This window comes from Cibotium barometz, chromosome 55 (assembly GCF_041138505.1).
Source record: "Cibotium barometz isolate CiBa-2024 chromosome 55, ASM4113850v1, whole genome shotgun sequence".
Taxonomy (NCBI): Eukaryota; Viridiplantae; Streptophyta; class Polypodiopsida; order Cyatheales; family Cibotiaceae; genus Cibotium; species Cibotium barometz.
In genome coordinates this window covers 29,130,335-29,144,264 of record NC_141100.1, presented here as the reverse complement: position 1 = coordinate 29,144,264, position 13,930 = coordinate 29,130,335, and the positions used below count along the sequence as shown (strand labels likewise).

Here is a 13,930-nt window from a genome sequence, read left to right as displayed (position 1 = left end):
CTTGAACTTTTAATAAAGTTATGATCTAAGTACTCAGATAAACGGTACTGATTTTTGTGAAGGAATCATGTCTTCTATTCCACATAATGAACGTAGTTGACACCAAGTAAACTGAAAGGAAGATGAAGCATCGACAAAAGGAACCCATGCTCTAAGAAATCTAGTACAAAGCTTGCATTATGCACAACATATTCCATCTTTAAGGCCTATGGTTCAAGCTTTGATGTTTTCTCATGGCATGGTTCTTACGACAAGTTCTCCACCTTGAGAAGTCAATTCTCCACAAGGGAGTGAGCATGTTAGAAGGACTTTGGAGAAGGGGAGGGGAAATCTCCATCAAGTGCTCGTCAAGAACGACATTCCCATCGCTCTCCTAACCACACTCATAGAAGGCAAAGAACTCCTTCAAGTGGTCCTCATCCAAAAGTGGAAGAAGTGAAAGAAGCGGTTTCCATCAAAACGAAGAAGAAGGTCTCCTTCACCTCCAAGACCTTTACCCCCAAAATATGATGAAAGAAGCTTTCCACAAGAAAGGTCAAGTGCTCTTAGTCATGCCGCACCACGAAGGTGCAAAAGGACCTACTATGTTTGGAAGAGAGCTCGTAAGCTTCAAAAGTTCAAAGAGGGTGGAAAGAGTGTGACTTTTCTCACATTTGATGGCACGTATGTTAATACAGATAAACTGCTAAGCTTTATTCATCAATTTGATGCGGCGTTTGGTGGGGAGCAGATTACCAAACAATCAAAGTTGTGCCATATAGCTATGTACATGAAAAGGTCCCGCTTATGGTGGGCATGTCTTCGCTCTCAAGGATTGAGGCCCAAGACTTGGAGAGCTTGTAGGGTTGCTATCACATGGAGCAATTCCTACCCGATCAAGCCAAGGATGATGCGCTCACAGCATGGCGTGCTCTCAAGCTCGAAAAGGGAGAGACTATGCAAGATTATGTATCTTGCTTGATGCATGTATCTCCTTTGATCAAGCTACATGTCCAAGGCTATGTTAATCAAGAGGAGTCCTAAAAACTTTTTTGAAGTCCTAAAAACTTTTTCGAAGTTCTAAAAACTACAACTCTCTCATACAAACCTTTCCGAAATTCTAACTCTAACATGCTCTAAATTACCACACAAAAACACCCTCCAAAAGTCTAGAGAGAGAATGTAAAAATACACTGCTATCAAACTTTCTCTACTTGATTAAAATCATCTAAAAACCATTTCCAAACTTTCATTATGGAAAAATTTACTAGAGACCTATTACAATATATTTATAAAGATATATATAGGTACACATACACACGTATATATATATATATATATATATATATATATATATATATATATATATATATATATATATATATATGTACATACGTAAATATATGTGTGTGTGTGTGAGACACACACACACATAAATGGCTGCTTGTTGCCGTGTGGCTAGGGTTCTAGAGGTACCATGGCTTTTGGTAGGGCAAGTGGAGACCTAGGCATGAATGGGCTTCTTGGGTACATCCCTCATTGGATTTGCATGGGTACTTCTAGGGTATAGGTAGTGACCACTAAAGTTGTGCAAAACACTCTCATTAATGTTGTGAGAAGAGGAGAAAATGCTTCTTGGACCCATGTTTGAAATATAGTAGGGATATCCTATTAATCAAATGTCATGACATTACTTGTAAATTTTGCACATTCTATCACAAATGTTGTTTTATTGTCATCCTTTGGTGCCATCAAAAACTAATTTTATTTATTAAAACCATTGAAAAAGCTAAAATTTTCAATTCATGTAGTAAAAACTATTATCACTAACAATTAAGATGACAAAAATAGACTACTTCTAGAGGAATAATAAAGAAAATGTCGCATTGAAAATGTGTTTGACCAAGGGGCAAATGTGTGTGTTGGCCACCAATGCAAAAAAAAAGGTCTAGCACAAACTTTGTTTCTCTATGATTACTTATTTGATCAAGCCATGTTCTCATTTTAATTCAAATGTCTTAATTCTTTATTCGATGTGCACATTCAAACTTCAAATATAATTCTATAATTTTATGTATCTATATAATCTCGACGCATAAAAGCAAGTTTTTTTCCAAATTCATAATTCAAAGATATTTAAAACTACCCCTATTTACACATGAAAATAACAAGTTTGGAAGCCTTTACATCAACCCATTGCCAAACAAAACTATTTTTTTTCAAATTCATAATTCAAAGATATAATAAATCAGCCCTGCTTACACATGAAAATAACAAGCTTCTAATTCTTTTCATAATGATGAGTATGTATTTACTCCATTGCACAAACACACAATTTTTTTCAAATTCATAAGCTTCCGAGTCTTTACGTACATAATCAACCCATTCCCAAATATTCACCTTGACCCAAGTTTTAATAACCAACAATGTAGACAAAACTACAAACTAATAAGAAAAAACACAATTTCATTTGGGAAATGATCTCGTATCGAATGCTTTCTTACTTTGATGCCATTGGGCATACCCTTTCTAATTACAAAGCAAATAGTTCATTGTGATCCCATCGGGTGTTTTGTCTGCACAGCAAATAACTCATCGTGCTTCTGTATACTTCAAGGGGCAACATCCCAAGAGGGAGCTTCTCAAGCACTTGTGCTTTAAAAAGGGCAACCCACTTAAAATAACAATCCAATAGAGTAGCACTAAGCACAATATCAGTCCTAAGCAACCCCATACAACATTCTTGGCATCTCCCGCATAACAACACCATCTTCAATTTTTTCTCAATGTCTATGCAAAATTAATTTTCAATGTCTATTCTTCCCCTGCTTACTCACCCGGGCTTTACTGGGCATGTCTACTAGTACAGACCAAGTGAATAGAACAAGACCAAGACACCAAAAACACGACATAGATATCCACCAAACATCTTCAAGAACACCACCTCACATTTACACATCCAATGTCCACCAAAACATTTTGGAGTGCAATATCGTTTTCGAATAACCCCATGTAGCAATCTTGCCCCACCTCCCATGCTCCCACAAGCTTTAAAGCTACAGCAATTGAAGGTGGTTGGATTGGGAAATATAACCTTTCCACTACATCCATTCAAAGCAGCTCAGTGTGCGATCACTTAAGACATATCATGCAATTGGTGTCATCAGAGAGAGGCAAAGGTCAAAATGGAAGTCACCTGCTTAATGGATTTACCTCTTTGCAGTCCCTTACTCAAAAGTCCCAAAAATTCTCAATTTTGAACATCTCTTGCAAACCCGACTTTTGGAGCTCCAGTAACTCCTTGTGAAGATCATTACGATCATCCGTGAAAAAGGGAGATCTTGAAGTCTTCACAATTAGTTTAAGCTGCTCCTTCAGGCCTTCATCCAGCACAAAAGCCTCCAAGCCCTCTACGACAAGGACAGTTTGCAGATTTTCACCTCTCACTTTGAGCCAAGCTTTCCATGCCTGACCAGCTGGTCCCTTCTTTTCCCCTTGATCTCCTTCAATCTCCATGAAATCAACGTCAGACTGCTTGCTGCTCCCCTGCATCTCCTGCTCTTTCGTAATCTCCTTCAGAGCAGTTTGGATGGGTTTTGAAGCAGATGCTTCTACTGAAGCTGAAATTACCATTGGATCCACCCAATAGGCCCTTGCTTTATCGCCTTTATCAAACACATTCATATATAAGCTCATGTAAGGCAACTTTAATGCTACACTCAACCTTGCATAATGAGGAGAAGCCTTGGCAGCAGTTACATTTGTAGCATCCTCTTTTTCCCTTAACTTCACCTGAACATAGATAACCGTTATATTGTCCACTGTCAACTCATCATCATCACCACCAGTAAAGGCAAAGATGAGCAGATCAACCCCCCATGCACCCGCAGCACATTGGATAGCACAGCCTCGCTCAGCACACTTCAAAAAGTCATCAAATGTCATATCAGAGAGCTTCTTGTAAATCCTTCGAAAAGAGTTGAAATGCAACCGGGCATTGGCTAACTTCTTTTCCGCGTCAGTCAATGCTCGCCCAATCAACTCCAACAACGACTTTCCAACCAGGTGCTTGCAGAAATCATCCACAGTGTAGAGGCCAGGCTGTGTTTGCTCTCCGTCATCTTTGGCATGTAGAAGTATGATCTTAGCTACCAGCTCCCCTGTAAATCCCCCATCAATCCATCCACCTGCAAGCGCGTTCACTAGTGACCCATAAAGTTCCCGACTCCTTCCTGATCTATTCAGAATTCTACTGGCCTCTGCTGCAGCCATCGATACAAGTGGCTCAGAGCTCCACACTGTCCACACCAGTTCACGAGTTGGTGAAACAGAAAGAACTGACAGAAGATGATTCGCCACCAGTTCTGACGCGAGTTTAGAACGGGGATCGACATCAAGCCCAACGGTAGCTCCTAACAAACTCAATGCTGCCTCTTCTGGGAGGTCCTTCCTTTTAATGATGTATTCATACCATTTAGCAGGCCCTCCCAACAGCTTATCTTTAGCAAGGCTGTACGTTTCATTGAAGGCAACTTGCTTCCCTCCTTGTGTGTACTCCTCCCCTTCAGGTAAATCAGGCAAATAAGACTTGAAAGTAGCCCACCACAATGGCCTGCCATATCTCACAGCCCAATGGGGATTAGCAATGTTGTTGAGAGTTTTGGTGGAAAAGAGCTGCAGTGAATCCTTTTCTGAGATGTCTGCTGAGAAGGTCCCCCAGATTGGAGGTGCTAGCATGACATCACAAGCAGCTGCTCGGTCTGAAGGGTCAGCCCAATCCGGGGCAGAAAAATTTGATATCTCGGAGGATGTGTCCATAAACAGCACTAGAACTCCGCTTCCACTGGCTGCACGGGTGGCTCTCCTAATTGGAAGGAAGCAGTTCAAGTGATTATCATTCCTCACCAGATACCTAGCTTCATCAAACACAAATAAAATCTCCAACTTTCGATCATGCTCTATCATAATATCCTTAGGCCGTAAATTTTCAAATATCACCCTAGTCTCCTTTTCCCAGACAGTCCACGTAAGCTGCTTGCTACCCTGAATTTGTGTCAAACCACCTTTGGCGAAGTTTTCCTCTAGAAGTTTGTTGGTCTCCTCTTGCACGTCCTTCCAATACATGGAGCCTTCCATTGTCTCTATCAGAAATTGTTCATGACTCCAACCACTATTCTTGACTCTGTTTGCCAGCATACGAATGCATGCGATGAAGTAAGCCAAAGTAAAATTCATGCACGCTAGTTGCCCTTGTAGGCTCTCATCGCTGCCAAGATGCTTCATAGCTTGCTCACAGAACCACTTTGCAATCCAAGAGCTCTTGGGATAGCCACTCCCGCCCGCAAACGAACAATAAACCACCCATACATCCTTCTTCCACAATTCGCATACCAGCCTGCTCTTCCCCCAGCCACTAGACTGGAAAAGGCCAGCACTCGGAGCATAGCCACCCTTTTGCATTATGCATGTCAAAGCTCGATACATAGTGGAGACATTGTCCGAGTTCTGGTATTCCAGCTTAAACGCCCTTTCTGAAAGAGCATGAAAAAGAGAAAAAAATCAGAGAGCAGGGGTCAGAAATCTTTGCCTACCTCCAGTCAGTCGGCTTACCTCTGGCATCTGAAGCAGCTGGTTGCATCCGCTGCTTTTTGGGTGGGCCTGAAAATAGAGAATGAAGCAGTTGAGTTCCAATCTCCAAAGCCCTACTCACAGACACACACAGAACCTAGGCACCATACATACCTCCTGGTTCGTCAAATAAGCGAGCGTGCACGACGTTGGGCAACCGACCTACACTATTTAATGCTGCAATTGGACACCAATCCCCGAATGCAATTGGACACCATGCCCCGAATGGTTCCACATACACATACTCCACAGAAAGCGCATCCATCAGCCAAACCTTTAAGCCCTTCTCAAGATTGTCTGGCACAGGCACGCGTTTCACTTCCCTCCTGTCAAGCGTGTCTGGATCTGTGGCCATCTCGCTTGCAGGGTGTAGCGCGATTTCTCTCACCATCGCTGTGGCTTGTGCCGGTAGGGTTGGCTCTATTCTCTCTCCGAGCATATCGTCACGCATGTGAGAAAATGGATAGAAGGAAAAGCTCCCCTCTCTCTCTCTCTCTCTCTCTCTCTCTCTTTGCTTCATGACCTCCAATCACGCCACCTTCCTCCATCTCGTCCATAACGCCCTCCCTTCTCTCTCTCTCTCTCTCTCTCTCTCTCTCTCGCACACACACAATCATACATCACACCTGTCTCACCAATTAAGTTTTTGTACATACAAATATGTTTTTGTTTGTATTATTGTGAAGAGCATAAAGCCGTGATTCCAAAACTATGCTCGATTCTAAAATCGGATATGTTATGTGCTTGCTCTTGAAGGTTTAAGGTTATGTGTGATTGTAAGGTTATTTATAAATCTCCATCAAGTTCTCTTCAAGAACGATGTTCCCATCGCTCTCCTAACCATAGTACATGGTGAAGATCTTCTTCCACTGGCTAGTGGGTCCTCCTCATCCAAAAGTGGAAGAAGTGAAAGAAGTCGTTTCCATCAACGAAGAAGAAGGTCTCCTTCACCTTCACCAAGCTCTTCACCCTCAAAATATGATGAAGGAAGCTCTCCACAGGAAAAGTCAAGTGCTTTTACTCGCACACTACGAAGGCGCAAAAGGACCTACTATACCTGGAAGAGAGCTCGCAAGCTTCAAAAGTTCAAAGAGGGTGGAAAGAGTGAGACTTTTCTCACATTTGATGGCACATATGGCAATACAGATAAAGTACTAAACCTTATTTCATGCGGCATTTGGTGGGAGGCACTTCACCGAGCAATCAAAGCTACGCCATGTAGCTATGTACATGAAAAGGTCCACTCGCCAATGGTGGGCAAGTCTTCGAGCTCAAGGATTGTAGCCTAAGACTTGGTGAGCATGTAGGGTTGCTATCATGAAGCAATTCCTAACCGATCAAGCCAAGGATGATGTGCTAATGGCATGGCGTGCTCTCAGGCTCGAAAAGGGAGAGACTATGCAACACTATATAGACAAGTTTTGGCATTTGCATCTCAACGCCACTGTCTTTGAGAAGATAAACTTTAATGAGCAGAAGCAATAGTACCTGTTTGGGTTTCATGAAGATGTGCATGGATATATTCATTAACAAAAGCCAAATAATGTCTTGGTGTAGAAAAAACAGATAAAGCCTATCAAGCTGAAAGGAGTCAAACCAGAAGCGATGCCACAGGAGGAATGGCAAGACTTGGATGAGCTCACCAAGTCTACCATCATGCTAACACTCTCTAAATCTGTTTACTTCAATGTCAAAGACAAGACCACTAGTTATGATTTATGGTAGAAATTATGTGACCTATATGAGAAGTAGAGTGCAGCTTCTCAGCAAGTTTATTTGCTAAAACAATTGGTTGACTTGAAGATGAAGGAAGGGACTTCCATGTCCAATCATCTTAATGAGTTCAATACTATTTTCAGTCAGCTGTCAGCACACGGCATTACATTTAATGATTTTGTGAAAGCTATGTTCTTGTTGGTCACATGACCAAAAAGCTGGGACACTTTTCGTATAGCTCTTAGTAATTCTGCCCCTGCTGCTCTGCTGATGGTCTTACTAGTGCAAATGTTGAAGGCGGTTCGCTAACAGAGGAAGTAAACAGAAAGAACATGGAACCAGCCAAGGGTTCCAGTGCCCTCATGGTGGTGAGGGAGAGATCCCATGCAAAGGGGAAGTCGATAGAGAGAAATCAGTCTCGTAGCAAATCATGTGGTCGAAGAGCAAGAAGGACATTGAGTGCTATTACTGCAAAAATAAGGGCCACATGAAGAAAGACTATTACAAGTGGAAACGTTGTCGTGACGTGGGCGGTGTCGCTGGGAAAGTGCGAGGCTTCTAGCTATGAGAGTTGGTGCCAAATTTAACAAGGAAACTTGCACACAAAATTTTCCCAAGGAGCATAGGACATCTCCATTTCTTTAATGACATATTCATGAGTCAATTCACCTCAATACATCCTTGAACTCATCCTGATGATTGCACAAAATTGTGTACCAAGTGCTTGTCCATTTTCAAGCATAGATTCACTGGCTCCTTTTTCCATATCCCTCGAACCAATCACATGTAGGCATAACATAACCTTCAATTTTTTCCAACATACATGTGACCATTTACATTCTATACATCCAGTGCCTTCAAATCCATCATTCCAAGATGTCCTTTATCACCTGAGAGCCTGCTTTTAAATTCTAACATTTCACAAACAAAAGATAGTATACTGCATAGCTATAACATGCTCATGAATTCCAAAATTGGATCGAGTAGAAGTGAATCCAACTTCCCACAGCTTGAAAGTATTTTTGATACCCTTTTCTCACAATTCTCCAAGTTCCAAATCCTTTAATTTTTTTCTCCAAAGCATTTTACTCGTTTCCAAATCCCTTAAGGATATATGAGATATACGATTTTTCTAAATCGTATGAAGAGATAGTATATAAAAATAAATAAAAAACAAACCACTTATCTGAAGGTTTACAAGTGTAATTTTTCTTGACTTTATTTCACTAATCTCAAGAGCCGCTTCGCTGCAGACTGTTCGATGAAGGAAGCGTGGAAACCAAAAAGCATCTCCTATTATAGTACTCAAAACCCTCTTCAAATCTAACACCTACAAGCCATGAACAGTAGGTATATCCTTGTAATGAAATTCTCTGGTAGATAGCGCTCTGGTTCTCCCGTTTTCTGCAGATATCTGAACTTTGATTTTTTGCCGCCCCCTACACTCTGGTTTTCTCCTCTTTTTTCCCGCAAGGAATGCGGCCCTCACCACCTTTTGCAGCCCAAGATTCGGGATTCCCTTTTCCAAAAGGCTGCGCTTGCTTCTATTTTGCACAATATCCAAAAATTTCCAGATCTTTTGTATATATATATATAGGCACCCCATTACTTAAAGGCATTGGCCGTTAAGTGGGAAGTTGTTCGGGTGGTAAAGCCCATTGTGCCAACCCTAAGTAAGTGGGTGGGCGGACATCTCGCTCGCCGGGTGTAGCGCGATTTCTCTCACCATCGCTGTGGCTTGTGCCGGTAGGGTTAGGGTAGAAGTTTTATTATAAAAGTGCTACGCATGTGAGAAAATGGATAGCAGGCCTGCGTATCCCGCATGTGCATTGTGCACTTCAAAAAAAAAGAGTAAAAAGCACGCTACATCTCTATACTTGAAGGTGATACGCTCGGTAACCTAATTAATGAATTCAATGCCATGACTGCCATGACTGTGTTTCCTAATGTTTGTGGAACAGTAGATGGCACCCACATCACTACAGGATCTCTGCGTACCCACAGCTAATAACCAACTCTTGCCACAGCGTCAGTATAAGCATTGATATGTGTGTCTATATATGCATCCGTATATGTGTCGGTATGTGCATCCTTATATGCATCAATAACATTACTTTTTTGCAAGTTCTTTTGTTGCCTTTTCTTAATGGCTTTTTTTTCTATTTTGTCACTCCCTAGGCCAGGGATAGAAGAAATGAAATGTCTTGGAATAGTTTATGGTGTCTTGGAGGTAGCGTATGCATATGCATACAGGAATGACAATGATGAGTGTGCAAGAAAAAGAGAGGGGGAGTGTCATCAAAATTAAAGTTTGATGAATGTTGTGCTTTATCAAGGCTTTTCTCTCTCTAAAAGTGGCCATTTGAGATAGAAAAGGCACACAAAAGCACATATGGATGGACAAAGAGGCATGTATGAAAGTGAATTCAAGGCAAGAGAAGTGCCAAAAGGTGAATTTCATTTCAAAAGTGCATGGAAGATTCTCCTAGGATCTCATCAGAATTTTATGGAGTAAAAACGGGCCTTCGAAAGACCTAAAACGGCTAAAATACGACTTACGAGAGGTATCCAAGGTGGGTGCATGGACAATGAATTATGAAAATGGGAAGGAGGGCTTTATTTGATCCAATTAGGACACATTTCCACCAATGAAAGAGGTGGAAATAGGCTCCCCATGTGTCACCCATGCTCTACCTCTCTCTAAGCCACATGGATGCTATAAATGGCATCAAGCTTCCACCTCATCAACTCGAGTTCTTAAAAGGGGATTGTCTTACTCATTAGGAGAGCAATTAGAGTGTGAAAAGCACAAGTGAAAGCTCTCATCAAGCTCTTCAAGCTCAAGCACTCTTATGCTAGTTACATGCTTAACCCTTGGTAGATAAGTATATAGACTATGGAGCACTTCCAACTCAAGCTCCTAACCAAATCCTCTTCAAGACTCTCCTTTTCTCCGTGGCTTGAGTAGCCATTGAGGCTTTGAGAAGAGGACAACGTAGCTCAAGGTCCTAAGCAAGCCCAAAAGCTCAAGCGCTATGGAGATCCTAGCCTCCATGTTCCAAGAGCTGTATTAATTTAAGCTTCTCTCTTTTTGTAAGAGTTCAAGAGCAAAGAATTAATACAAAGCCTTTCGAGGGGGGGTCGGCCTCAAGAATTCCGGCCCTCAATCTTGCTTATTTGTGTTAGGTTCTTGATTCGCATGCTTATTTTGCATATGCTAGTTGTTTGTGTGTATGTGAGTAGCTAAATGAATGCATGAGCTAGTGGTTGGTGTGTGTGTGTGAGTAGCCAAATGAATGCATATGTGAGTTGTTTGTGTGAATGCATTAGCTACTATGTTATTCCTATCAGATGCTATCACTACTACTAAGGGTGGAAATTAAAAGGAACTCAATACTAAAAGATCTTGAGTAAATACTTTTTATTTGCTATAAAGAAGCTTATAGTAAACTTGGTTACATTAGTATCAGAGCATTGTAGGTGTTGCTTAATTAAAACTAGGATTTCTAATTAAGCTACGATCCAAGCACTCTCATTAAAAGGTAGTGAATATTGTGAAGGAATCATGTCTTTCATTCCACACAATGAGCATAGTTGGCATCAAGTAAATTTTAAGGAAGATGAAGCTTCAACACAAGGAACTCATGCCTTAAGGAACTTAGTACAAAGCTTGCATGATGCACAACATAATCCCTTTTTCAGACCCACGGTCCAAGCTTTAATGTTTTCTCATGGCATGGTTCTTACAACAAGGTCTCCTCCACGAGAAGCCAATTCTTTACAAGGGAGTGGGCATGTAAGAATGTCCATGGAACGGGAGGGGCAATCTCCATCAAGTGCTCCTCACCAAACGATGTTCCCGTTGTAGACGGCGGGCGGCGAAGATCTTCTTCAAGTGATGGGTCTTCCTCATCCAAAAGTGGAAGAAGCTAAAGAAGTCATTTTCATCGAAGTAGGAGAAGGTCTCCTTCACGTCCATCAAGCCCTTCACTCTCAAAAGGTGATGAAGAGAGTTCTCTACAAGAAAGGTCAAGCGCATGCACTCGCATACCAAGAAGGCGCAAAAGGACCTATTATGCTGGGAAGAGAGCTCGCAAGCTTCAAACGTTCAAGGAGGGTGGAACGAATGTGACTTTTGTCACATTTGATGGTACATATGGCAACACGGATAAAGTCTTCGACTTTATCCAACAATTTGATGCGGCTTTTGGTGGAGAGCATTTCCCCGAACATTCCAAGCTTTGTCATGTGGCCATGTACATGCAAAGGTCCGCTCGTCAATGGTGGGCGAGTCTTCGAGCTCAAGGTTTGCGGCCCAAAACTTGGCGGGAATGTAGAAATGCTATTATGAAGCAATTTCTAAGCGACCAAGCTCAAGATGATGTGCTATCATCATGGCATGCTCTTAAGGTCGAAAAGGGAGAGAGTATACAGCACTACATAGACAAGTTTTGGGATTTACATCTCAAAGCTATTGTCTTTAAGAAGAGAAATTTCTCGGAGCAAAAGCAGCAGTTTTTGGCTGTTGGACTCAATGAAGATATGCATGGATATGTTCATGCACAAAAGCCCGCAACTATCTCCGAAGTCATCCATCACTCATTGGTGGGTAGCAAGATTTTCCCTTTCAACAAAATGACTATTAAGTTATACGAGAAAGGTGAAAAGACTATCCACAATGAGCGGCCTTCTCAAGACTTCAAAAAGTCAAATGAAGAAGAAGGAGAAAGGGGTGTACAAGGGGCAGAACAAGCTCTCACCTGAGGAGCTTAAAAGGTATAAGAAGGAGAACTGATCCTTCAAGTGTGGAGAACAAGGGTACTCCTACTGCGCTTGTCCCACAAAAGTCATCAAGAAGGGTCCTCCTCAAGCCACACAAGTAAGTTTCCCATCTAATATGCAAAAAAGATGTTAATCAATTATGCTATGTGTGGGGAAAAGTTAAGGATCAAGATGCTTTTATATTATTTGATCCTGGCTCATCCCATAATTTGATTTCAGTTGAGTTAGCCCAAAAGTTATGCATCTGGACTGAAGAAATGGGACCTGCACTCGATGGGATGCTGACGGAGCCTTTAAAGGGCCACAAGTCTCTGTCACGCCACTAATTGGGAAGCTCAAGGTACGCATTCATATCACATGTGTGTGGACTATCGTGCACTAAACAAGAACACAATTAAAAATCGATTCCCAGTCCTTCGCATAATAGAGGACATCTTTGATAAGCTACAAGGTTCATCTTACTTTAGTAGGATAGATCTTAAAAGTGGCTATCATCAAATCAGGATAGTACCTCATGACATCCACAAGACTGCTTTTCGTACGCAGTTTGGTTTGTATGAGTATGTAGTGATGCCCTTTGGTCTTACAAATGCTCCAGCAACCTTTAATAGGTTAATGAAAAGATTATTTAGGAAACATAGAGAATACACTGGAGTGTTCTTCGACGATATAATTATCTATTCAAAGACAATGGAAGAACACAAAAAGCACTTAAAGGCAATTTTGGAAGAATTGCGTGCTAATAAGCTTTATGCTAATGGGAAGAAAAGTGAGTTCTTCCTTAAAGAGATTAAATATCTTGGCCACATTATCTCTAAGGAGAGTATCCAAATGGATCCTGAGAAGCTTAAGGTAATAAATGAGTGGCCAAGACCAAAGAATCTCCATGAGGTAAGAAGCTTCATTGGCATGTGTTCCTATTATAGACATTTCATATCAAAGTTCTCTATAATAGCAGGTCCACTCCACGACTTGACAAAGAAAAAGGTCAAATTTCAGTGGACCACAAAGGAAGACAATGCCTTCAAAGAGCTCAAAGAAAGGCTTATAACAAAACCACTCTTGATGCTCCCCGATTTTGATAAGCCTTTCGAAGTTCATTGTGATGCTTGTGGTGATAGTATTGGAGCTGTTCTTTCTCAAGAAGGACATCCCATTGCTTATGAAAGTAGAAGGTTGAACCCACAAGAACAAGTACTAGGAATCTATGAGAAAGAACTGCTTGCAGTTATCCAAGCTCTAGATTCTTAGAAGCATTACTTGTTAGGAACACCCTTCATAATACATACAGATCACCAAAGCATTAAGTATTTCCTTACGCAAACCAAGCTTTCTGACAAGCAAATGAGATGGGCTAATTTTCTCTCACAATTCCATTTCCACATAGCCCATGTTCCTGGAAAGCAAAATGTGGTTGTAGATGCACTCTTGCTAAGGCCTAGAGTAAATGCACTCTCCATAGCATATAATCATGATCTTGAAAGCATGATTAACAAGTATGCACAAGATGAAGACTTTACCTCTATTATGGCGGATTTAGAGAGTGATAAAGTCCATGAACCTTTCTCACTAAAGGAAGGATTCCTTTTGCATGGTTCATGATTATGTGTAACCAAGGAACTTCGTGTGAGAAAGTAATGTATGAATCTCATGCTCCTCCATATGCAAGGCACCGTGGCATTCAAGCCACTACTCAAGCAATAGAAACCTATTTCTATTGGCCCTCCATGAGCAAGGACATCCATGATTATGTAGAGCAATGCATGGTATGTCAAAAGGTCAAATATGATAGAGGAAGAGCCCCTGGATTGTTGCAACCATTGCC

The 13,930-nt window shown here is 41.3% G+C and overlaps 1 protein-coding gene across 3 annotated transcripts; it reads right to left on the bottom strand.

Annotated features, from left to right (window-relative positions):
- Nucleotides 1–2,734: 2,734 nt before the first annotated feature.
- LOC147607595 (uncharacterized) lies at nucleotides 2,735–6,058 on the bottom strand. Of its 3 annotated transcripts, none has more exons than XM_086790463.1 (3): nucleotides 5,722–6,058; nucleotides 5,590–5,637; nucleotides 2,735–5,510 (listed from the first exon to the last, which is right to left on the bottom strand). In XM_086790463.1, exons 1-3 carry the CDS (start codon nucleotides 6,056–6,058, stop codon nucleotides 3,211–3,213), a joined length of 2,685 nt encoding a protein of 894 aa, XP_086646589.1. In that variant the 3' UTR covers nucleotides 2,735–3,210. The 3 variants fall into 3 exon arrangements, with proteins under 3 accessions (XP_086646589.1, XP_086646590.1, XP_086646591.1); XM_086790464.1 differs by having other exon boundaries at nucleotides 5,882–5,906; XM_086790465.1 differs by lacking the exon at nucleotides 5,590–5,637 and having other exon boundaries at nucleotides 5,882–6,040.
- Nucleotides 6,059–13,930: the final 7,872 nt, after the last annotated feature.